The sequence below is a fragment of the Podospora pseudopauciseta genome, chromosome 3, assembly GCF_035222475.1.
Source record: "Podospora pseudopauciseta strain CBS 411.78 chromosome 3, whole genome shotgun sequence".
Taxonomy (NCBI): domain Eukaryota; kingdom Fungi; phylum Ascomycota; class Sordariomycetes; order Sordariales; family Podosporaceae; genus Podospora; species Podospora pseudopauciseta.
The window spans coordinates 1,157,433-1,182,761 of NC_085893.1; the positions used below are offsets into that span (position 1 = coordinate 1,157,433).

Sequence of the window (25,329 nt, forward strand, 5' to 3'; positions counted from 1 at the left end):
ACTTGTATCTCGCTCTCCTCACACCTTCCAACCTTATAGTGTAGTGTGTAGCACGTCGGCTACTGCGTCGAAGGCGCGGGTTCGATTCCCGCCAAGGTTCTTCTAAGTTTAGAAAGACCCGGCAAGTCTTTCTAAGCTTAGATATATTTTTAGCTTCCTGCGGTGGTACGTCTTCGACTTTTTTTCTTACTGCGGTGGAGGCGTGCGGTACTAGTTGGGCCTGGATTCCTTCGTACCTGCTAACTTTATAGTGTAATACGTGGCACGTCGACTACCACGTCGAAGGCGTAGGTTTAATTCCTGCTGAGGTTCTAGATTTAGAAAAACCCGATAGGGCTTTTCTAGATCTATTTTGGGTTTGGCCGGTCTAGGTATTGTCGGTGGAACTCTTTTTACTTATTTAGGTATTTAAGATTTGCCTTTAGCTTTTACGAATTATCTATAGCTAGGTACTTTAATTAACTAACTAAATACTTTAATTAACCTCTATTAAACCGTAAATCTAGTATTTTTTCTATATCGTACTTTTTTTCTTTATCTTCCGCCACTATCTATATATTAGCCTTACTTGCGTATAGTGTAGGTTCCAGAAATAAAATATAAAAAGTATATAACCGTAGACGTATCGTACTAGGTAGCTCCAATTCGAATACTGTCTCCGATATTTTTTTCTTAACCTTAAATGGCCCTACTCTCCTATACTCTAGCTTTTTACTAAGTCTTTTAGTATATAAATTGCGTATAAAAAGTGTTAACGTATAGGTACTACTAAGTGCCCTACTTACTACCCTACAAATTAATATTATAGTAGGCAGTACTGCTGTAAGCAGTAAGGGAACCTCTTAGCTACTATAGCCCAAAGCTTAGTTAATAGATGCTAGAACCTTCTAAAGTAGCTATAAGCTTACGTAGTAAGTTGCTATAATAGTGTGATTTACAGGGCACCTTTACTACCGAAAGTTTTATGGATTTCCGTAAGACTATACTAGACCCACCTAAGCCCACTAAATACCCTAAATGGTATAGAGGCTTTCGGGACCTACAGGACTTACAGTAGGCCTACGAAGGCCTATATATAGACCTCTCCTCTTTTCTATAGAATAATTCTTTTCTTTCTCTCTTTAAAAAATAAAGTTTAAGGTTACGGCCTAAGGCTAATAGGCCAAGGCGAAAGGCAATAAAGGCTATTTTATTCCTTATATTTTACTATATTATAGTGCTTTACTTTCCTTCGTATTACGGTTCTAGAAGACAGTAGGGCTACGAGGACTAGTTAAAACTAAATCGCGCTATCGAGCGGGGCTTACGGTCCAGGAGATTAGACGGACTAATAAAATAGGGACCGGGGACCGCGGCGGGGCTTACGGTCCACGGTCCAATATCGGCTAATACGGAGCGGACCGAGGACCGTATATAAGATAACGGTCCACAGTCCACGGGTCTATATATACGGAGGAACTAGCTAGTATAGATAGATAGTTCCGTAGTATATAATATAAGTTACAATCGTTAGTATTAGACTATTATGATTAAGATAAGCTATTATTATATACTATTTAGCTGTACCGAACTAGGATTATTTAGAAGTGCCTTTAACTAGTATCCCTTTTAGAGGTTCTAGATAGAGATTCGTTATACTTCGGCACTACCGTCGTATTTTCCCGCTTCCGTTTACGCACTACTGTATTTTTATAGCAACCCTATATAAGCTCTATATTATAGGCCTATTAAGACTTCGCAGCTAACAAAAAGGAATATTATATTTTTTCCCTTAAGGCAAAGTCTCTCGAGCCTTTTAATAGTATAGTATTTCCGTATCCTTTCCCTTATAAACTTTAGTTCTTACTTAAACTTACTGTAAAGTATATATAGCTTATTTACCTTAACCTTAGCTCTAAATACCTTTACGTTTAGTCTCTACTGTAAGTTTACTTTATATTTAAAGTTTATAAAAAACGGTATAGCTTTAGTCCTTTCTATTAGCGATATATTATATATTAGCTATATCGTAAATAATTATTAATCTAATTATCTTACTTAGAATTAATATAATTCCGTAAGTACTATTTTATAATTTAGTTAAGCTGTTCGGTTTAACCGTCCGTTTAAAGGTAGTAAGCCGAAAACACTTTATTTATTACCCTAAGCCTCGTTATTAATATTCTTTAAAACTTCGATACGAATTTAATATTACGGTCCGTAATAAACTCCTTTAGCTATATATATATTAATATAATATACCGTAGTATTATATTTACTAACTGCTTTACTAATTAGGTCTTTTTATAAAGTAAAAAGTATACTTACTTTGTAAGCCTATCGACTACCGTTAATATACTATTATACTTAATACCGGTTACCGTATTTTTTAACATTAGTAATATAATAATAAAGTTTATCGTAATTAAACTTTATAGTTATTTTATTATTAGTAATAGCTTTAGAAATCTATAAAGTTTGTACTTCGTAACCTTTATTCTTTTATACGTATAATATAATTAAATAATTTCTTTAACGTTATCCTTAATTCTTAATAAATTAAAATACTATTTAATCTTTTTTATAGTTTTAGCGATACCTATATATCCTCCGAACTTCGATCCGTAAATTTTTATTATTAATATCGTTTTATTACCTAGCCTTATATACGCTGGATTTTTATATTATAATCTTCCCTAACTATCTTTTTAAATACCTTATAGCTCCAACTCTTTCTACTAATATTATTCTATAATATCGTTACCTAACTTTCTTTAATACTTACTAAAAATAACTTTTTTACGATATATTATATAATATTCTATTTACAGCTATAATAAATACTTAAAGGTACTATCTAGCGTTTCTTAAAATAATAGTAGTAACTTCCTAAACATATTTTTATAGTAATCGGTTCGCCGGTTAAGTACGCCTACACTAGTATTCTTTAAACCATTTTTATAATTAATTTAGAAATTAAATTTCGAAAGAAATTTTAATTATTATATTTACCGTACGTGAAAGACCTTTATAGTAATAAAGTATTATAGGTTTTTATAATCCGTATAGATTTATATTTTATAGTTAATACCGCTAAAATATAGCCTCTATTTCTCGAACACTTTAATAATAGCGAATAGCTTCTTATTATAGATTAAGTAGTGTTAAAATAGGTGCTATTAAGGCCTGTAAATATAGGCTTAAGTAGCTATCGGCGCAGTACACTAAGAGCGAAGAAGACTTTAATTGCAGCATTCGACAGTTGCCGTGGCACTAAAGGAAAGAGGATTACAAAGGCAGCGCCCTATAATATATAAAAGAGAATCACTGTAATATAGGCTTCTAAAGCACTAATAAATGTGGTAAACCAGTATATTAATTAAATTTTATAGACTAAAAAATACCACAGTAGATAGAGTGTAAGGCAGAGGTTTTATAGGCCATTAGCCTCTTACTTACTCCCCGAGGATAACTCCGTTCCCAGGCCTAAACGCCCGCTAAGTACGCTATCTAAATATAAAGTTAGGGGCCACGTTACAGGCCACGTTGCCGCTACCGTTTAACTACTGCAGGGCACCGGCCTTAGCGCTCGGCTTCCCGGGACCTCGGATTGCTTCCGGAGGCCGAGCTTCCGCTCCGGTAACTGCAGTCCCTAAACACTGCTGATTCAAGCTATCGTTTTGCCTCTGAGGCCCTGTAATATATAGGGCTTAAATACACTGTAAAATCCACAAACAAAAGCTGTATTTTAATAAGTAATTTTAACGTACTCCTTTTAGTTTCTTTGAAAAGAAAGTTATTAAATATAGCTTTCCGTTGTCGTTTTACTATCCTAATTATCTACCGATCGTATAATTTAATATATTTACCTCGACTTCAAATAGTTAACTAAAGTTTAAGAATTTAAATACCAGATCCTATAAAATAATTTCTTTTAGCTCCTAAAAAGCCTACTTTTTTTTTTACCCCTACCGGAACTCTACGTCTTTTTTAATTAAATAATTAAATAGCTTCGTAATATTTATATAGCTTTAAATAAATATCCGATAAAAATTTATAAACCTTAAAAATTCGTTAACGTATATCTATAATTACGGCGTAAGTTAATCCTTAATTACCGTAATTTTCCTAAGTTCTATACGAATTTTATTTAGTAATATTAAATATCTTAAATATATTAGTTTCTAAACGTAAAACTCGCTCTTTTCTTTATTAATTAAAAGTCCAGCTCTATATAACGCGTTAAGTATTTTTCGTACGTATTATTTATATTCCTTTAAAGTATATAAATAAATAAAATATTATCGAAATAATATATTATTATTTTATTAAGGTACTTCCGGATAATATAATTAATAAGAAATTAAAACGTTATAGGCGTATTAGTTAACCTAAATAGTATTACGAAATACTCGAAATAACTATAGGGTATACAAAACGCTATTTTCTATTCGTTTCTTTCCTTAATCTTTATATAAGCGTACCCGATAAGTATATTTAAATATATAAAGTATCGCGCCCTTACTAATTAACTCCGTAATCTAAATATTAACGGTAGTAGGTAATTATTTTTTTACTATTTTATTATTTAGCTATCGGTAATCTATATATAATCGTAAGCTACTATCTTTCTTTAATATAAAGAATATAGGATATCTTATTAGCAATATAGACTTCTTAATATATTCTCTCTTTAAATTTTTATTTAAGTATTTTCGTAACTCCTTACTTTACTTATTATTAATATAGTAGACTTGAAATAATTATAGTTTAGCTCCTTTTTTTAACTTAATTTCGTAGTTTTATAGTCTTCACTTTAAAAGCCCTTCTAAATACTTAGCCGTAAAGGCTAAGTATCCTCGATATTCTACCGATACCGCCTTTTTCTCGCTTTTTTCCACGTTATTATAGTAAACGTATTTATTAACCTCCAATATCTCTATTAACGTTATTAACCTTATTTCTTCGATTTTACCGTCTATATAAATAGAGTATATCATTATTTCTTAGGTTTTTTACGGTAGTGTCGTGGAGGGTGCTTATTCCACACTTTATTTTATATATACTCTTAATTTCCTATTATTAGCTAGATACTTCTGAGGTTCTCTCGGTTTTAAGTAGCTACTATCCCTTTAATCGATATTTAGGTTATAGTCTTTATATTATAATTACCTTAGGATTATATCCTTAGAGGTTTCTATATTTATTATATTAAATATAATTAATATTATTCTTCCTTCAACTATAATATCTAGGAATAGTATTTCCCTATAGACTTTTTATATAGGAAATAGGTTTTATATAACGATTTATTCCTTCGTTTTCTTTTACGGTATACGGGCCTAATATATAAATTACGGCGAAATTAAGTTCGTTTTTATATTACTATCTACTAATAGTATTACCTAGAGATCTCTTTATTATATAGTAACCTAAAGGCGTTTATCTTTCTTACCTTTTCCTTATATAGTAACGACTTCGCTAACGAGCGCTGGGTCGTTATTTATACCTTTACTTTATATTAATACTTTCGAAAATACTATTTATAATTTATTAAAGGTTAACGGCCCCCGCGAAAGGCCGCGAGTCGTTTCTTAAACGGTTATATTATTTAAAAATATTTTTTTATTTCGAGTTATTTAATAATATAAAGTTTTTTTAATTATATTTATTTAGCTTTCTCCTATTTTTTATCTTTAGTATTTTCTTACCTTTATATTCGATAATAGTTTTTTTATTTAGTTTTAAGCGTCTTAGCTTAATAATATCGCTTAACCTTTTCCCGTAAATATATAGCGTAGTTTAGGCTTAGGTACTATCTTAATACTATTTCCTTCTATAAACGTATATTATTATTTATATTTTAACCGTTTATATATTCGATATAGTATTTTATATATTTTAATGCGATTTCTATAATTTAAAGATTATCCTTTAGTTTAACCTAGTCTTAAACCCTTTATAAAATATAGTCGTTTAAGTTCTCCTATTAAGTCTTTTTCTATCGAGCTATAGTCTTTTTAATTAGCTATAGCTTACTCTCTTTATTTACTTTATATACCGGTTAGTAGCCGTATAGCGATTTACTTTAATAATACTCTATATATCTATATATAATACATTGGAACTAAGGTGCTCTCCGATATTCCGGATACATAAGATAAAGTTATATTGTATCTCCTTTATAGGGTATATATTATGTAAATATTAGTATATTCTTTAATAACTTCGCGATCCCGATACTAACGATTTTCCTGCCTTTTTAATACTTTTTCTAGCTTTTATATTAAAATGGTGAGAGAACACATAAACTCACTACAACACCACAAATATACCCTCAACAGGGTCTCTAAATGAACACACCTGCGTGACAGTGGCTCGCTCGCAGGCTGCACTCCGCGTAGGACAAAAAAAAGACTCTATGGGCTTGCAGATCACATAATAAGCACTTGATCGGCCTGATCAGAGGGCCAGAATTGCCTGCACGCGTGCAAGGCACAAAAATATGAAGAAATAAAAGTCGATGTCCTGTCTAAAATAGAATGCCCGAAGCAGACCGCTTATATACATGACCCCTGAACCCCCAAATCCTCCGAGAGCTCCACTTCCTTACTTAAACCCTTAGGCCTGTGGCTGCACCCCAAACCAGTAGATAGATAGTTCCGCAGTATGCATTTCACGTTTGTATTTACGGTATCTTGTGTTTATATTAAGATATTTTATTGTGTACTATTTAGCTGCACCGAACTAATTGTCAGAAGTTACCTTTAACTTGTATCTCTTTCAGAGGTTCTATACAGGGGTTCGTTACAGGGCGGGTTAATAATAGTAGTAAAATTAGCGTACTTATAAATAAATTAAAAGTTTAATGAAAATAATAATAAAAAATAATATTTCTTTAAGAAAAAAATCTTTATATATTTAAAAATTTTTTCTTTATTAGTTTATATTTATTTTTTATATAGAAAGAGTAATTATTAAACTTATATATATTTTCGATAATATTAATTAGCGGTTTAAATAAACATAGATTAACGGACAAAAGTACGGAGTAATTAATAGAAAATATTAAGAATAAATAAGTATTTAGGAAAGTATATTAATATTAAACGAAACGGTAATAATAATTTAGTTTAATAAATAAACAGAAAAGCAATTACCCTATTTTTGATTAAAATAAAAATATTTAAAAAGCTTATATATAAACCCTATATTTATTTATTTATTTAATTAATCGTAATAAATCCCTTTTTTATTTTTTTTATTATGATTTATATAACTTCCGTTATAAAACGTTATATAAATATCGAAACCTCGAGAAAAAAAAAATTATTTAATAATATTTTTCGTCGAAATTATCGTAAATATATTTACGAAAGGTAAAAGTCTAAAGTTTAAATAGTTATAGACCTATTAGGGTCGTTTCTTTTTTGTCCTTTGCTCCTAGTTGTGATGAGGAAGATAAATTCTTCCTATGTGAAAATAAAAGTGAAATGATAAAGGTGATTTAAAGTTTTAGAGAAAAGACGTTTAGTATGAAATAGGAAAGGCGGCCGAAGTCGAAGTGAAATATTTCGAGGGAATTAAGAGGGTGTATGCAATCAAGGCCGTTGCTGTGATGGTGGTGATGGAATAGTGGTACAGAGGTCTGTGGTCGGTAGGGGTATAAGTCAGTGGTAGATGACGGTACATGGTGAAGAACATGTCGGTGAAGCATAAATTGTCGAAAGGGTTTTGGTGAAGTCGGTATATAGATGGTACACCGTACAAGTGAGCTCAGTTCTACCAGCTCGACAGGTCGTCCACCTCACGGGCAGCATCGACGCCCTCCATCCCATAGTCCATCCACCATGACTGGCCTCTCACGTTGAGAAGCGCGGGATCAATCCTGGTGTCTGACATGTCCTGGTTGTTTCTGTTGTAGTGATAACCGGACCATTCGATAGCTGGCTGCTGGTTTACCGTGAGCAATGGGTATCCATCTTCCAGTTGAGGGGAGTTATCAAACGGCCTGCTGACACCAAGTGTAGAACCCTGGGTATAGCCTTGATCGTTTACATTCTGGCTGAAAGCAGAAGTGCCAGAATAAGCAGCTGAATCAAGCTCTGCAGACCTGTCGGCCAAGTTCTCAGGAACCTCAGGCGAACCGGGAGAAGGATTGGGGTGGGATGGCGACGGAAGTACCGACTTGGCACTGCATCCACACAGCTCGGATACAGGAAGACAGAGAGCCTCAGGGAGACCCCTCGGTGCCGGCGAAGGGGATTCAGAGTACGGCTTAGAACCCAACCTGACAGCCCAGAGCACCAACAGCTCACTATCGGGCACATGCCTGGTCTCCAGCATCTTCCTCAACACGATTGATGTGTGCGGCTGCCACTTCAAGTCTTTGCCCTTGGGGTGTCGATTCTTCCAGCCATCATAGATACCCGCTTGCCGCATGAGATTTCGGAAGCAGGTTGAGTGGGACCAGGCCTGGTTGTGGCGATTGGCCTCGACGTGGTTGGCGACGTGATGAAAGTAATCAGTAGCTGTCTCGGCAGGGTCGGCGGCGTCAGGTGTTTCGAAGACATGCTTGCAGTTGGTAAAGCCACAGGCAAAGACAACTCGGGGGCAGAGTATGGTCGTGGTGCATTCCGAAGATCGGTGGAGGTTGCCGTGACTGGGCTCCTTTAGGTGCGCTTTCATCCCCGGAAGACAGTCATATGTCTTGCCGCAGCCACGCTTCGGGCAGGCCCACTGTGCATTGGTGTTATGATAATTTCGCATATGGCGTTTAAGATCATTCTTCCGGCGACAGGCCGTGTATGCCCCAACTTCAGAGCAGAGGGGGCACTGGAGATGGTCATCTTTGCTAGCCACGGTTGCTGGTGACGAGGCACGCGGGCGACCTGTGGTGGCACCGAGAGAACGTCGTCCAGTGCGCCGTTGATGTGAGACAGGAGGTGGTTTAAGTCTTGTAGCGGAGGATATGTTGTCATTCTCGGCAATGGTAGTCGCGGGAGAGAGGCGTGAGGATGGACCTGTATTCGTGTCGGAGCTCGTCTCGAGGATCACGGCCATATCAGGCTTGCGTTGAACATCTTCCAACTCCGGAACAACTGCCAATCCCTTCCCATGAAAGTTTAAGTACCCACCAGGACTTATGTAAGGGCTGGGAAAATCCGAGTTCGGGAAGAGCAATTGTTCAAGGTTGATGCTGGTGCTTTGCATAGCCATGATAGACCGTCGAGATGCCGGACGCGCTGTGGTCGTGGTTGGTTGATTTTGCTGATGTGAGACTGGAAGGACACGGCGAGGTTGAACAGAACCGGACTGAGGTTAAGGATGGGATCGCGGGCGTCGAAGCAACTTGAGAGATGGGCACGGAACGTGTCGAATATAAAAAGGAGGGTGGGTAGTGTGGGGATGAGGAATGCCCCAACGAAGTCAATAAATATGAAGTGATGAATGAAGGTGTAAGCCGTGATGGATTGAAAGGAGTGCAACAAAAAGTGCAAGGAGCATAGGAAGGAGAGATGCCAGCCGGTTGCTGAGGACAGGAAACGAAAAGCAAACAGGGAAAATGTCAAGTTATAAGAACAAACCCGGATATAAGTTGAGCGGTGCCAACAACAAGGCTTTCCAGTCTCATCAGTCATCTTGAAAATCTCAGCGTAAACCTACGCCCAAGTGCAGCCCACTTTTCTCTTTTTTTCTTCTCCTTTACTTTTTGTGTTGTTGCCCAACACGGCGAGCTGGAGGTCGATGCCGGGGTGCTTGCCTGTCATTGTCAGAAAAGTACCTAATCCAGACTTGAGGTCCAGCTGGGATTGGCGGCATTCACAGAAAAAGCCCATTCGTACCTGCATCTGACGTGAACGATCTAGATCCACGACCGGCGAGGAGCCAGGAGCTCTGCATATCCAATTCCAAATAGGAATAAGCCACTGGTTCCAAAGAGTGGGATGAGATGACTGGGGTGTCGAAGAAATTTTTTCTTTTGGAACTGGCTGCCTGTGACGTTGACAGCAATTGAGGAGATCAACATTCACGACCAGCCCGATGATAATGTTGTTATGATTAACAGAGTGGTTCATGAAATTGCAAGCAGGGGATAACTTCACCTGGAACGCCCGTCATCCAAGTTGCGGTGAGCTTTCATTACCACCCACCATCACAGCAGCTGTCTGATCATGAAACACGCCCTGAGATGAAGAAACTTCTGCCACGTTGACGTGGACACCTTCGAGAAGGTGGGCTAGGTAGTTTTGTTTCTGTGAAGAGCGTCATCAAACAGCGTGGGAAATTGAACGGAGAGAGGAAGCAGTTACGGCAACAGCAGCTTTCATCAATCGGGACACACCGAAACCCACCCGTTCCATGAGGCCAGGCACAGCTGGACGTAGAGAGAGCCGTGTGCCTCTTCTATACCTACGCCAGGGAAATAAATGGTAGCGTATGACTTGCCCCACAAAACAACAGGGCAATATACCAGCAATCAACAGCCACATACGCAATATCGAATTCCATCGAATTCAAAGTCACTTTGCTACCAGTTTCTATGGCAAGGGTACCTCTCAATTCTTAAGGCAATGCGAACCCACTCGCCCAACACCACACCCACCACACCTTCGGCCCACCAACACCATGGAAATTAACGCTCTTGTCAACCACAACGATATTCACACTTCGCCTTCGGCCGAGCGATTTTACCGGCTTCAATTGGCAAGGCAACAACCCTCATACTGGCAGTTGAGGGCTCACAGGGCACCAGAGCTTCCAAAGGAACAAAAGGTAGCTAATTGACTTCTTCCTGACCACAGATTCGAATACGTGCCTTACGCGAAGACGCTCATATGAGCTACGAAGCCATACGTAAGGCTACTGGCGCGTCGATCAAACAGATTCAATATGCCCTCACCACGCCGTTGACCCCGCGAACTGACCGTCGTGGCCGAAAGCCCTCGCAGTTCACCGACGAAGAAAAGCACCGTATTGCTCGTGCCTTCAGTGACGACCCTATCGCTCGCAAGCTCAAGTGGGAGGATTTACGCTGGTATTTGGAGGGCTTTGACCGATTCAAAGATCAGGCCTTCATCACGGCGATGAGAGATGCCGGCTACCAACGCAAGGTCCTACCGCGGAGGATTAAGCTCACGCCGGCTCACATGCAGGCTCGCCTGGCCTTTGCCCGCGAGCAATTGGCACTTCGGCCTCGCCCGGAAGACTGGGAAAAAGTGGCCTTCAGTGATGAGACCTGGGCAACCAATAGTCACATGTGGAAAAGGTGGCTTACGGTACACGAAGTCGAAGATATTGAAGCCTGGGCCAGTATACGGCAAAAGCCTCACGGTTGGATGTTCTGGGCTATAATATGCGGGGCGGTGAAGGCTGGGTCTTTTGTGTGGGAAAAGGAATATGGAGGTATCAACAGTGAGAAGTACCAGAGGTATATTGTCCCAATTGACTACCAATTTATTATGGAGAAAAGGGAGCAAGGTACTCCTGTAGTCTTCCAGCACGATAATGCCTCCTCCCACGTATCGAATGCCACACGGGCTTACATGACTGGCCTGGGAATTGAACAGTTGACCTGGCCGGCAAATAGCCCTGATTTGAACCCTATTGAAAATGTGTGGTTTTGGATGAAAAATTGGATTGAATTGAATTACGATGTGGAAGCCCTGAGCAAAACGGCTCTCCGGAGGGCTATTCTGGCCGCGTGGGAAGCAGTGCCCAGGGACTGGCTTCTTCAATTAGCCCACAGTATGCCTGGGAGGTTGCAAAAAATCATTGATGCGGAGGGCAAGCTCATACCATATTAGTATAGGTACTTACTTTTGTATGGGAAAATAGCCATTTTGGAAGTACTGTGACTTTGAAATAAACAGATTAAATGTGCTTGTTTTTCCCTATGTGGTTAGTAAGTCACACGCTACCATTTATATCCCTGGAGTAGGTATAGCGTTGGGGTAGTAAACATTCGCAATGCTGGCCTTCATTTCGCAAAACGAGCTAGCATGGTCTCTTGACACTGCTGCATGCAGACAAGATGAAAATGGCCTGTTGCGACGTCAACAGTGGCTGGCAGGCTCGAAAAGGAAAAACCTTCAGTTCATGGGCTGCTGCAAGGCGTCCTTGGCGAACCATCGCCATGTCCGCGCCAGGGTCAAAGTGTGCGCTGGCAAGGCGGGAGGCTGCGATTCAGCAAGACCGATGAGCGAAAAGAATCCTGACTCTTGGAACAACAATATTGAGAAGCAAGGTAAAGGAGAAACAAAAAACTCGATCGTGTTATGAATGTCATGAAATGCTCAATAGCCATGGTATCCCCCTCGTCCAATAGGTATGTATGTATGTACAGCCCGCCAAAATTGGTGGGGAAAGAAAAACGGCGACGCCCTCCAGCTCGCTCCCAGTCTCTCCTTTTTGAACATCAGATCCGACCGCGGACCTCCAACCGCCATTTTTCACCGACCCGGTAATGCACAACGTATCATAAAAGCAAACACTTTTCGCTCCCTTCCGGATATCACAATCGAAACTCTAAGAACAAAAATTTGAACAACACGCCCAATGCTAAAGTCTCACTCCCAAAACAACGTCCCAGTCAAGGTGTATTAGGGTACTAATTGCTTAACCGTGGAGACCGCAAGTGCGCTGGCGCATGAGTTCTCTTCTCGCGAGATCCTTGACTGTAGTTTGTGTCAGCAATGATACTTTGGTAAGTTACTGGAAAATAGAAGGTTACATACCACCGTCGTATGTGATGAACTCGTGAAGAGCTGACCCACCGGGAACCATGGGGAGAACGGGAACCTTCTTGTCAGTGACAACCTCCAGAAGGGCTGGGCCATCAGTGTCAATCAGCCATTGGAGAGCTTCCCGGGTCTCATCAGGCTTGATGAGACGCCTGTGCTGGATGCCCATGGCGTCGGCGAGCTTCATGAAGTCGGGGTTCTTCTGGTGAGTGTGGGAGTAGCGATCCTCGTAGAAGAGGTTCTGCCATTGTGTAACCATGCCCTGCTCTTCGTTGTTCAGAACGATGATCTTGACGCCAATGTTGAACTGAGCAGCGGTGGAGAGCTCGGTAAGGGTCATGCCAAAGGAAGCATCACCGTCGATGTCGATGACAAGGGAATCTGGCTTGGCCACCTTGGCACCGATGGCGGCCGGCAGACCGTAGCCCATGGTACCGAGACCACCGGAGGTGATCATGGTGCGGGGATGTCTCCAGCGGAAGTGCTGAGCAGCCCACATCTGATGCTGGCCGACACCAGTGGTGATGTAGGTGTTCTCCTTGCGGTCAGCTGTGAGGTTGCTGAGCTCCTCAATCAGTGTCTGAGGCTTGATCAAGCCCTCGCGGGCAGCACGCTCGTAGTCAGAAAGAGGCCACTTCTTCTTCCATTCGTTAATCTGAGCGAACCACTCCTTTCTGTCAGCCATGGTCTTGCTCTCCACCTGGGGCAGGAGCAAGTCGAGGTTCTTGCCAAGATCACCCTCGATAGCCTCAGTGGCCTGCACGACCTTGTTGATGTTCTTGGGGAGGATCTCGAAGTGAATGATACCTCCGCGGTTCTCCTTCGCCGCAGCCTTAGCCGCTGGGGCAAATTTGGCAACACTACCGGTAACACGGTCATCGAAGCGGCCACCGAGAGCAATGATGAGATCAGCCTCCTGCATCGACATGTTGGCATAGGCTGAGCCGTGCATGCCGAGCATGTGGAGGGACTTCTCATCAAGTTCGTCGAAGGCACCGAGACCGTGAAGGGTCGTCGTCACGGGGATGGACGCCTTGTTCGCAAGCTCTCTGAGCAGCTCAACACCGCGCTCCGAGCTAATGACACCTTGGCCAGCGTAGATGACGGGCTTCTTGGCGATGTTGACCAAATGAGCCACACGCTTGATAGAAGCACGGAGCTGCTTCTCGCTGGCCTCGAGAGCGGCGCGGGAGGCAGCGCTGGGGAGCGACGGAATAGCGGGGGCCGTGGGAATAGCACGACGCAGGATACCAGCCGTCACGTCCTTGGGAAGATCCACGAGAACGGGGCCAGGTCTTCCGCTGGTGGCAATCTCGAAGGCCTCGTTGATTCTTTGGGGCAGCTCAGCGACATTCTTCACCATGACGTTCCACTTGGTGCAGGCGCGGGAGATGCCCACAACGTCGGCTTCTTGGAACGCATCGCTACCAATGGCTGTGGTAACGACCTGGCCAGTGAAAACGATCATGGGAGTACCGTCCGCAAGCGCATCAGCCATTGGTGTCACAACGTTGGTGGCACCAGGACCGGAAGTCACCAAGACGACACCGGGCTTGCCAGAAGCGCGGGCGTAACCCTGGGCCATGTGGCCAGCGCCCTGCTCGTGTCTGGGAAGGACAAAATCGAAATGTGGCGAGTTATAGATGGCATCGAACACGGGAAGAATAGCACCGCCAGGGTAGCCGACTGTGTATAGTTAGCCAACTGTGCAGGTTTATGGGAGTAGGAGTAGAGACATACAAATGTGCTTGACGCCATGTCTAAGCATCATCTCATGGAAGATCTCACCACCAGTCTTGCCGATAAACCTGTAGCGCATTTCGTGTTAACTATGCATACATATATATATATATACATAGGCGATCCTCATTTGTATAGTTGGGAGACATACGACTCGTCGACATCGTTCTTACGGGCGTTGGCCAGAGGTTGAACGTGGTTGGGCTCGGCGTTGAATGATTGGGCGGGCTTTGCTCGTACGTCGCTGTACATAGGATGGAATTAGCCATTGTGTTTTTGTAGTGATGGTAGTGGTGAGTCACTACTAGTAGTAGTATGACTCCAAAGCCGACGATGGCGGTGGGACGACTTACGCAGCGGGCACCTTCGCGGCAGCCGATGTGGACTGATTCCTAACGTCTGATGGCCCATTACGGACACCTGTGATGGCAGAAGCCTTTTGTGTGAGGGAAGCAATTCGCTGTTGGCTAGGCCGAGTAGTGGCCAGCGCCTTGAGGGCGCGGCTGGTTTGACGGATCATCACGAAAGAAGGTGACTGCGAAGAGACCGGAAGGAGAGCGGACCGCGGAGAGCGGGAGGTGGCGAGCTGTAAACTAGGAGAGCACACCTAGGTGAGAGGGACCTGAAGGTTATAGGAGTGGAAATAGGAAAGTTTAAGCTGTAACAGCGAGAACTGGCTATTAAACAGCAATGTAGAAAGATTCCAAAGTTCCTCTTGACGAGCCGAGGAGACAATGGGTCTTGTTGGAGGCGGACGTGGTGGTTTTGAAAGAAAGAAACCCTGTCCTTGGTGGGAACGAGCAATCGGAGTGGTATGAGTCGTTGAATCTCAAATTTTTGGCCGTCGATTGTGGGGTAGAAAAGTGACTACACGGGTGGCACGGGCCTTATAGTGGCTCCTAGTGGCGATGTCGGAACTGCCCTGGAGCGCCCGATTTGCTGCCACGGCAAGCACACATGGCCACCGGCAGGCGGGACGGCGCCTGGACCCTTTCACCTGCTTTTTAGAATAAGTTTCTAACCCGCCTAGAGAGTAGCCGTTGTTTCCTCTTTTGCCCTCGGCACCTTCCTGGAACATCATATCACGTTTCGAAACTTTCTTCTATGACAGTTCAGGCATCACACGACCAATTCATCTATCGTCTGGGAACACTGGACCATGACACCGTGGACCTTGGTGGCCGAGGAATTCAAGTTTTTGCGGGGAAGAAAGCTGCGTGCCGGTCTGCAGGTCCGTCCAATCACACGCTGTCAATTAAGTGTTCTCCCGTAAGTAACACACCCAGCGCGACATTGTAGCACATAACGGCAAGCCGATGAGCCGATCCTTCTCTCGATATTCTCGGGATACGATATTGTTAAATTGTGCGATCACGGCCATATTCTTTGAGATCTCTGCAAGAAGCGGGCGAAGAGGGCGACCGGCCCAACGGACATTCTAATACTAGGTACCTGACATCCGGTTCACGGATGACGCCAAGGCAGGGCGGGGTCCATTCCAGGTGTCAAAAGTCACAGCCGTCACAGCCCTGCGCCGGTGGTCGGCCCCACCAAAATATTTCCAGCCGGGTATTCCAGCTTCACGCCGACAGTCGCAGCGGCCGGCCGCCTCTGACTTCACTGATCGAGCTTCGAATTAGGTTCGGCGCTACCCTGTGCCTTGTCAACACCTGCAACTTCGGGCATGAGCAGCATCCCGCCTTGTTTTCTAGCACTCAGCCCGCGGACACTATGCGATGATCAACTGACGACTGCAGATGCCATCCGACTGCTCACTGCATCGCTACGGGACAGAACTGCAGCAGCAGGATGAACGGAGACAGTTTCCCGAGCTGGCCCTTCCACGTGCACCAAACCACAGCTGCCATCGGATTTGGAGTGAGAATGCTGTCTCTAGCATCAATTTGGATGCTACGCTGAGTGGATCTCATCTTGGCAAGAAATCACGCTAACCTCCAGTCTGCTAACAGTTCCCAGACGCGATCTTCTCGCTGTGTAAGTCACATTTCCTATTTCGCTCTCACTCTCAGTTATTCCCGCCTGCCGATATTTTACACATTACAAACAGACAAACAAACAAAACTTGAGCCAACGTACAAGGAGATAAACAAGAGAAAATTACAAGTCATTAATCATGAACACTCATCACTCATACTACGTGGCTTTAGCCACCCAAGACTCCGCCCAAAAGACCACCCTTCTTCTTCTTACCCGACTTGAGACTGTCACTGAAGGATCCAAGACCCAATCCGGCAAGGACGCGGTTCAAGCCGAGTGTACCTAGCAGCCCGTCAACCAGTCCTCCCAATCCAAGGCCGCTTAGCTATAGTACTAGTATTAGCACGTTGTTCCTTGCGTTGCAAGTGGACCCTGAAAGGACTTACCAATCTGCCAACGAGGTTGAGCACACCACTCAACAACAACCCAACGGCGGCAAGGATCTGGAACAGAGGCTCGTTGAGCAGACCCCACAGAGGGTTGAGCTCCTTCTTTGCGTGGGGCATATCCTCAAGCTTGCGCTTGGCATTGTCGATGCACTGAGTGACATCGCCAGTGAGATCCTTGAGGAGCTCAGCAAGACGGTACTCCTCCGGGGTGGCCTCGCGAGCAGCAGTCTTGTGCTTGGCGTTGGCCGAGATGCGGCCATCAGGGTCGAGGCCCTTGATGATGCCTTGAGCCTCGGTCAAGATGCGGCCACCCTCTTCGATTAGAGGGCGGACCTCCTTGACAAGCTGCTCTTCGTCGCGCTCGTCTTCCGGTGTGCGCTCTGCCTTGTCAATTTTCTACTGTGTGTTAGTAATGAACAAGCTGTGGCGTGAGTTGGTAGTGATAACTTACCTCGGTGATCATCTTGCAGATAGGTCGAATCTTGTCAAGGCACTGGGCAATGCAGACAGACATCTGGATGGCCATCTTCTTGTCATTCTCAGCTTGCTCGCGCTTCTCCTTCTGTTCAGGTGTCTCCTCGTCCTTGACCTCAGGAATGTCCTCAAGAAGCGAGCAGTGGCCAATGACAGTGCCCTTCTGGTCGACAACATCACCGTCGTCGTCAATCCCCTTGCCCGAGCAGACCTGAGGATCGCCAGAAGTCAACTTGCCAATGAGGTTACCATCACCATCAACAACATTGCCCTCTTTGTTGACCTTGCGGCCCGACATGGGGTTCTTGGACTTCTGAACCTCCTCGGGCTCCCAGCGCTCAGCCTTGCCAATGACATTGCCATTCTTATCCAACACATCACCATCCTCATCAACCGCCCTGCCAAACAAGACCTTGCCCTCTCCCTTCACCAATCTCCCCACGATATCCCCCGAAGGCGTAACAACAGTCCCATCCTTAGCAACCGTGCACCCCTCCAACTCGGCAAACGGCCCCTCCTTGGATCCCTCCCTCTCCCCCTCACTAACCAACTCCGCCTTCCCCAAAACATCACCACTCTCACTCAGAATATTCCCCTTCCTATCACACATCCTCCCCACCATCCTCTTCGGATCCCCCTCCACCACCCTCCCGTAAATAACCCCGTTCCCATCAACCACATACCCCGCCTTGTTGACCCTCTTCCCAGCCAACAAGCTATTATCCACCTCCTTAACCTCCTCCTCCACCTCCTCCTCCGGCTCCCAACGTTCCGCCTTCCCAATCACATTCCCCGCCTTGTCAAGCACGTCCCCATCAGCATCAACAGACTTCCCCCTCAACTGCTTGACATCCCCTTCGATAATCTTGCCCACCCACTCCCCATTGCTGACAACCATCCCATTCCCGTCAACAACCGCGTCAGGGAAGGACTCGAACGGCGCAGACTCTTTGAGCATGTCATCACGTTCCGAGTCAGAGATGGGCTCAGCCTTGCCGATGATCTTGCCGTTGTCGGACCAGATATCCCCGTTTTCGTCGACCTTCTTGCCGATGAGGTACTGCAGGATGCCGCTCACGACACGACCGACAACCTTGCCATCGGAAACGACGTTGCCGCCTTTGTTGACGGTGCCGTTCTTGAGAATGGAAAAGTCCATTTGTTCGGCTACGGTGGAGCCCTCGCCTGCTTCGACGCCTTGGGGTTGGTCCTCTTGGATTGTACCTTCGGGTTGACCTTCGGCTTGGGATGGGGAGAAGTCCTGGACCTGTGACTGGCCGTCTTGGATTTGGTGGGGGTCGAATTGCTCTTGTGCTTGCTCACCAGCTTCAGTTTGGCGTTGCTGCTGCTCCGTGCCAGTGGTGGAGGGGGCTTTCTCTGTTTGCTGCTCAACATCGGGCTTCTCGGACCCTGACTTGGCGACAGACTCGGCCTTGTCGCTGACAGTCTTGGTGTCAATGTCTGGCTTCTCAGAAGTAGCAGGCTCAGGCTCGTCGATGTTGTTATCCGCAGCCTCAACGTCTGGCTTCTCCGAGGCAGCCTTGTCGACTGTCTCCGAGGCAGGAGGCTTCTCCGATGTGGTGGTAGCATCCTCCTTTGCACTCTTGAGGAACTCCTGCCTAGCCTCATCAGTAGGCTGGTTCTCGCTCGCCTGGTCAAAAGCCTTCTTAGCCTGCTCCGTCAACCCCGACGGCGCCTCAGAGATCTTATCCGCGGCGGAGGTCTGGGTCTCTTCCTCAGCCTTGTCAGACTCTGGCTTCTCGGACGACTCGACCTTCTCCTCCGTCGTAGTCTTAGTATCCTCCCCAGCCTCAGTCTCCGTCTTGTCACTCATAGCCTCGGGCTCAACCTTCTCCGGCTTCTCCTCCTCCTTATCCTCCATCTGGATCCCCTCCTCTGTTTCCTTGGGCTTCTCCAGATGAGTATACCCCCCACTCTCCCTCTCCACCTCACTGCCATCATTCCCCTCGAAATCCCCCGACGTGGTCACAACCTCGTCGTTCTCCTCCTCCTCCTCCCGGTTCTTGTTCTGCTCCTTCTGGAGATCAATAGCCGGAGGGGAGGGGGCAGAGCGAGGGACGTTTTCCTCTTGGGGGGTGGAGACCTCCTGCTGCTGTTGCTGCTTCTTTCCCTTGCGGGAGGGGAGCGTCTTCTTCGCAATGTCGGACATATTGTATTGTGGTGCGGTTGTAAAGGTGCCTTCCGTGGTGGGGGTTGTGGTAGGGGAAGCGGGACGTAAGGGAAGGGATAGGTTGAAGAAGAGTTCCAGGATGGCACAAGATAGGTACGGAGGTGAGATGATGGTGTGACTGTATAGGTAGGGTCTGAGGTGAAAAATAAAAAAAAGCAAGCAAGGTGAGTTACGGTGTGCTAAAGCTGTACAGTGACAACAAAATGATGTAGATGTGTGGCTGTGCTCAAAGGTCAAGAGATTACCGCAGATAGTTATGTAGATTTTTCGTTGGTCCAGAAGGAAAAAAAAGGATCAGACAAGAACACAGCACTAGCCTCAACCTTTTTATGTCGTCAGCATCTTGCTACCTCAACCACTCTTTTCACCCGTCGTCGTCAGACGATAACTTCGAGACAAGCCGGCTTTTTCGAGAAGCTCAGAATATCTCCCCGGACGTCATCATCGTCTCTTCTTTACGTCACGAAACCTAGGGGAAACTCCCACTCGCGCAAGAAGCAAACTGACAACCCCCCTTTTCCTTGTCCCCCAACACTCCCCAACACCTGCCGTCCCACACACCTAGCTATGCCCCCCGGGATGACTTCATCCCCCTCACCTCCCCCCCCCCCGCCCTCCGAGAGGCCAACACCTCCAAAAGCTGCGCGTCATACCAGCCACACATCCCAAAATCCTGCCTGTGGCATAAGTCTGCGTAACAAATCGACAGATCGGTGGCTTGCTTCAAACCTGTCGGAGGTAAAGTGTGGCGAGTGCCCTCCATCATTGGGCGGGGAAATCTTGATCAGGAAGGTGGATTTGTCATTGGGATTGGACAATGAACAAGCGAAACCGTTGAACTGGTGGGAAAACAACTCAAGATTGGACAGCACTGTGTCAAGAAAGTTGGATGTTGTGTGTCACAGACACTCACAGTGTGCATGTAAGAGGTGTGGCTGGATCAAAGAGTGGCTTGCCGTGTTTACGAAGCGGCAAGTAGCGTCAACTGTGGCGAGGGAGATACGCGGGCTGAGGTAAAGGAGTGGCCGTAGTGGCTGGTGTGTATTTTCTCTGCCCACCCCCCTTGCTACCCCCCTTGCTACATGGATATGGATCCTAGTGCAGTTGGGTGGTGAGTGGTGAATAACATGTGGGACTGACTGGCCAGGGCCAGCTACTCAGTTTCCTTCTAGGGCTGGGCTCCCGAAAAGCTGGGGGTGTGTGGGCTGAAGCGAAAAACGTTGGATGTTCCGTTTGGCATCCCGGAACCGGACTGGAAACTTGCCGGGGCTCGAGATCTTCGAGTCCCCTCTTCTCACTCAGAAACCGAATTTTAGTGGCCTCAGCTTCCTTCTCACCCCTCTCCCACGTCGCATAACGGCTCACTAGCTGCTTGTCATGGAACTTTCTGAAAGAAAATTACTTGATATCTTCGCTATTGTGTGACGAGCTCGCTTCTTTCCGGACCCTTCCCGCGGGTCTTGCAATCGCATAACCAAACATAAGTTTGGCACCATAACCCCGGAATTTGATCCCCATCATTCCTTTCATTACATCATCCCAAGTGCATATACCAACGCCTCTGACGGTAAGACTAATCCCGATCCATCAAGAAAACGAGATGTTAGGCTTGATCTGCTGACTACCAAACACGGTAGGAATCCGAATGGTAAGTTGAATCCCTTCCTTTGTTGACTTCACGTCCAGGAAGATATCGGACGGGCTGTCACTGGGGTTCTCCTTTCTCCAAGATTCCGCGTTCTGTCTTCTCTCTTCCTCCGTTCGTCTGGGTTGTCTCGGCTGGTCCGGCTCCTGCTCCTGCTCTTTTGCCTGAGACTGCTTCTGCTGCTCTCTCTTGGGAGATTTTGGCGGCGGTGACGGATGCTCTTCTTGCTCGTCTGCCACGCCATCCTCCTGACCTCCCTCTTTGCCTTCCTTCTCAGACTTTTTCCCTTGCTTCTTTTTCCTCACTGATGACGGCCCAGCCTCTGCTTGCTGTTGAATGCGCTCTCGAAGTTCCTGTTGCTCTTTCTCTTTGCGGTGAAGCGGGTTGTTGTTATCAAGGAACTTCCCCACGACATTCCCAGACGCATCCAGAATATTGCCCAGGTGGTCAACCATCAAGGAAGCATTGGCCTTTCGCATCATGTCCAGTAAGCTGCGAGGTTGGGACTCGGTCCGTGGTGAATGTGGGCTCGTGCTGGGTTTCCTTTCGATCTCAATGTCGGCGACATAACCCAAAAGTTCCCCGTTGTCTCCCAGTATGTCGCCGTCCCTGTTGGAGACTTTGCGCCCAATAATCTCGGGGAGGTCACCGCCGGCACGGGCGAGCACCTGCCCCGTCTGATCGTCTACAATGTCCCCATACTCATCAACTGTCTTGCCCATCAGAATAGACCCCACATAAGGCGGCAATTTTGGTCGCTCAGGTGATAAGGAGATTCCAGGGGAAACCTCTGGAATGCTGCCAATCTTGGGAATAGGGGCAACATATGCTGGGCTCCTACTTTTCGTTCTGTCTGGGAGATCCCTTTTTTCCTGTGTCTCTGGCTCCGGCTGGTCGGTAATGTCCTCAACTTCGATGTCGCTCTCGTCTTCATGGCCAACCTCCACAATGTCATCCTGTGACTGCCGGCGAGACCTTGGCAGTTGAGATGCCTGAGTGAATTGTTTGGATGTCATGATTCTTGTGGTGATGATCAACCTAGCTGGAATCTGCAGTGTTGGGAGTTGCTAGTATCCGATCGGACTCCAGTCTCCGCAGAGAAATGCAAAGGGTCTTGGGGCTGAAAGCCTGAAACACCAGTTTAGGCCGGTTCCAGAGCATTCGACTGGTCGACGTGCGTGAAGGCTGTTGGGTGTGTGTTGAGGGCGTGAAGTAGGAAAGGAGGGGGTGAGTGACGTCATCGGACCAGGGTTGAATCTTGCGAGCTTCGAAGCTGCAAGGGTCTCGACTCAACCCTGGCAGGGTCGAGACCAACATGGAGCTGGGTTGGGTGACACGAGTGAGAAGACGGTGTTAGCCGATTGCACCTCTGCGCTTGCTAAGCTTATTAGGATAGCCTATGCACATCGTCAGGTTGGCAGTCAAATTGCGAGTCTTTGCCCAAGACAAAGCAGAACATTGTGCTGGGCTTTTGATATCCAGTGAGGTGGTTTTTCGTGCTGGGATGTGGCTGCATATCGGGGGCTTGGCATTGTCCCGAGGATCAGTTAGCGAACCGTTGAGATCAGTGCTGATGAAAGCGTTGAACTGCCTGGTTAGCTTCGGACCAGAATATCTCAAGCCCTGTCACTGGACGGATCAGAATTCTAGTGTTCTTCGAAATCGAGCGAGACTGAGACATTCGAGCAGAACAATAGACGGGCCGAGCTGACACATCATCAACGGACTGGAGAACTGCAGCCGCCATACGATTCGTCGGCCGGTGTTTGTTGAAAACCGGTTTCTGCACCACTGCCTGCTCTGAAGCAAGCGAGGCAAGGCATGGAAGCGAGGTCAACAAGGTGCTGGCTCCTTTGGCATGCAGCTTTATGCGTCGTTAGCGGTTGATAAATCGTGGTTATCCTGGAGATCATGAACGGATAACCAGCATATATCGGTCTTAGCCATGTCGAACCCCGTATGATGCTACAATGGCATCACGGCCGAGGCCGAGTCGGGCCGCCTGGGAGGTGACTCGAGATCTCGGAAGGCCAGCAAGTCTGACGGCTGCGCCGTGGTAGAGTTGCAGTCGTTCCTGGTGCCGGCATAACAACGATATTATTGCTGAGCATGACCTGTGCCGCATGGAGTTGTAACAACAGGCCATTACACGGAGGACATTATATGTCTGAGTCGAACCTCAGTCCGTCCATATATCGTAGAAGCGGTTTGATAGGTAACTCGGGGAAAATGCAGAAGTGGCCGTCGTGCGTCATGACCTTGAGCGATCCCGAAACGCGCCACCGAGGTACCGCAGCTGCATGCTAAGGTAGGTGGTCGAAGATCCGACGGCAGGCCGTTGTCAGGCAATCGTTCTTCATTGTAATTCCGATTCCTCGTTGTCCCGGACGTTGTAAAATGGCCTCACCAGATATCATGATTGTCATCAACAAAAGAAAATTTTGAGGTTGTTTTACAGCAGAGGTGCAATTTGTGACGCAGCGGTTGATGCACTGTAAATTGTTTTCTCCCAGGTTCCTGGCATCCCGCTGCATGACAGCTGCGAGCGCCCGCTGGAAAAGCACGGGTCAACTGTGGCACAGTGGAACCTGCCCGCTGAAATCGATCCGGGCCCCTGTGTAACGTGCCATTAAGCACTGGCCATGCTATCGGCGCCATACTAGGCAAAAGCTTCGCCAAACTTCACACAGAGATAAAATACAGCAAAATAGAACAACAACCACAACAGTGTCCCGAAGCATATCTAATACAATTATTAGGATAAAGATAGTATACAAAAGACTAAAGACCAGAAAAAAACCCATCATTAAGAAAACAACTACTCCATTCGCCGCCCGACATGAGATACCCTCACCCAGCCCTCAAATGCACACGAGATGAGAAAAAGCTCACGAGAGCTTGGAACCGGAAAGTTTAGTTGCTTCAGTTCCTAAGGAATTAGCCCCATGTCTCTGTCTTGCAGTTGACGTGTAACAGTGTGCTATCAAGCGGAGGCGCATCATCCACCATCATGGTCATCTCATCGAGCATCTGTCTAGGCAAACAGCCTGCTGATCGTCCTCCACATGGGAGGGCGTGTCTTGCTTATGTCTCTCTACATGGACCTTTAGCCTTAGGTAAGAAACATGACGGAAAGAGAGATGAAGTAAACAAGAAGGCGATGCATCCGACCCTCGAAGCTAACCAAATCGCAGTCGCCGTGGTTGTCGCGTGCGCCGTTCACTTGATCAGGAGGAGGGGAAGGAGAGGGGAAGGGGAAGGGTAAGAATAGGGATGGGTAAAATGAAGATAAAAGAAAAGGGTAACTTACAAGAGAGCAAGCTCAAGATCACCATGGATCTTTGCCTTGAGAGTAATCTCAATGTCGAGGTTGAGGTCAAGACGAAGCCTCAAAGTGTCGCTCTTGCCGCCGCCACCACCGCCTTGTTGGTTGACGGCGCCGCCAGCTACACCACCTAGCACACCGGTTGCACCGTTGACAAGGCCGCCTGCTGTCTGTCCGACGCTGTCGAGGGCAAGGCTGTCAAGGGGACCACCGCCGCCCTGCTGTTGCTGGCGCTTTCCGCGTCTCCGTGGGGGAGGAGCATAGTCCTCAGACTCCTCACCCTCAGACTCGTAGACCTGGGGCTTTGGCTGGCGCTTGGGCTTCTTGGTCTCTGAGCCGCTTCGGGAAGACATTGTGGGTGTTTGTTGTGGTGGGAGTAGCCGTGAGGTGTTGTAGGAAGAGATGGGTTCAGGGTCTTGCTGATCAGGTTGCTTTCTAGAGAAGTTGAACGATGAGATGCATCTTAAGGGTCCTAGGGACTCCGAGATGGGCACTTATAAACGGCAGATATCTCCAGAACCCTTTGTGTCCAAAACAGGATTCTATCGGACGGATGAGCAATGAAGTCATCGGCCTCGACAGGAGGAGCCCTCATTCTGACGAGTCCAGCAGAAAATCTCCGACACCAGGCCCTACACCACAGCCGCTACAGCACACCACGGCTAGCCGACGGCCTTACACCATAAGGTACAGTAGTCACTCAGCACAAAGTATGACTGTCTCTGTCCAATGATCACGGGGGGTAGCACCATGCTCGTGTTCTAGGCAAGCGAGGATGGATCAACACAAAATGGGGGTGTGTTAATCTAGCCCCTGTTTAGCTGCATAAAGAGAAAAGCTCACTA

General features: G+C 46.2%; 6 protein-coding genes and 1 non-coding gene across 7 annotated transcripts; 2 read left to right on the forward strand and 5 right to left on the reverse strand.

The window, feature by feature from the left end:
- The first annotated feature begins 29 nt into the window (after positions 1–29).
- Positions 30–100, forward strand: QC763_0050430. The gene has a single exon. It is a non-coding gene; the product is annotated as a tRNA-OTHER (tRNA).
- Positions 101–7,761: 7,661 nt separating this feature from the next.
- QC763_303190 (uncharacterized protein) lies at positions 7,762–9,198 on the reverse strand (the record flags this gene model as incomplete). Its single annotated transcript, XM_062910772.1, has 2 exons — positions 7,762–9,002; positions 9,054–9,198. 2 exons carry the CDS (start codon positions 9,196–9,198, stop codon positions 7,762–7,764), a joined length of 1,386 nt encoding a protein of 461 aa, XP_062766739.1.
- Positions 9,199–10,817: 1,619 nt separating this feature from the next.
- QC763_0050450 (uncharacterized protein) lies at positions 10,818–11,786 on the forward strand (the record flags this gene model as incomplete). The annotated part of the gene is made up of 1 exon (XM_062905757.1): positions 10,818–11,786. The coding sequence occupies one exon, from the start codon at positions 10,818–10,820 to the stop codon at positions 11,784–11,786; it is 969 nt and encodes a 322-aa protein (XP_062766740.1).
- Positions 11,787–12,199: 413 nt separating this feature from the next.
- On the reverse strand, positions 12,200–15,488 carry ILV2 (Acetolactate synthase, mitochondrial). The gene is made up of 5 exons (XM_062910773.1): positions 14,816–15,488; positions 14,614–14,706; positions 14,463–14,530; positions 12,717–14,408; positions 12,200–12,656 (listed from the first exon to the last, which is right to left on the reverse strand). Exons 1-5 carry the CDS (start codon positions 14,980–14,982, stop codon positions 12,598–12,600), a joined length of 2,079 nt encoding a protein of 692 aa, XP_062766741.1. The 5' UTR covers positions 14,983–15,488; the 3' UTR covers positions 12,200–12,597.
- An 849-nt stretch (positions 15,489–16,337) lies between these two features.
- QC763_303210 (uncharacterized protein) lies at positions 16,338–20,022 on the reverse strand. Its single transcript, XM_062910774.1, has 3 exons — positions 17,301–20,022; positions 16,847–17,245; positions 16,338–16,785 (listed from the first exon to the last, which is right to left on the reverse strand). The coding sequence occupies exons 1-3, from the start codon at positions 19,491–19,493 to the stop codon at positions 16,627–16,629; spliced, it is 2,751 nt and encodes a 916-aa protein (XP_062766742.1). The 5' UTR covers positions 19,494–20,022; the 3' UTR covers positions 16,338–16,626.
- A 1,079-nt stretch (positions 20,023–21,101) lies between these two features.
- On the reverse strand, positions 21,102–22,175 carry QC763_303220 (uncharacterized protein; the record flags this gene model as incomplete). The annotated part of the gene is made up of 1 exon (XM_062910775.1): positions 21,102–22,175. The coding sequence occupies one exon, from the start codon at positions 22,173–22,175 to the stop codon at positions 21,102–21,104; it is 1,074 nt and encodes a 357-aa protein (XP_062766743.1).
- A 1,579-nt stretch (positions 22,176–23,754) lies between these two features.
- Positions 23,755–25,158, reverse strand: QC763_303230 (uncharacterized protein). Its single transcript, XM_062910776.1, has 2 exons — positions 24,469–25,158; positions 23,755–24,253 (listed from the first exon to the last, which is right to left on the reverse strand). The coding sequence occupies exons 1-2, from the start codon at positions 24,835–24,837 to the stop codon at positions 24,194–24,196; spliced, it is 429 nt and encodes a 142-aa protein (XP_062766744.1). The 5' UTR covers positions 24,838–25,158; the 3' UTR covers positions 23,755–24,193.
- Positions 25,159–25,329: the final 171 nt, after the last annotated feature.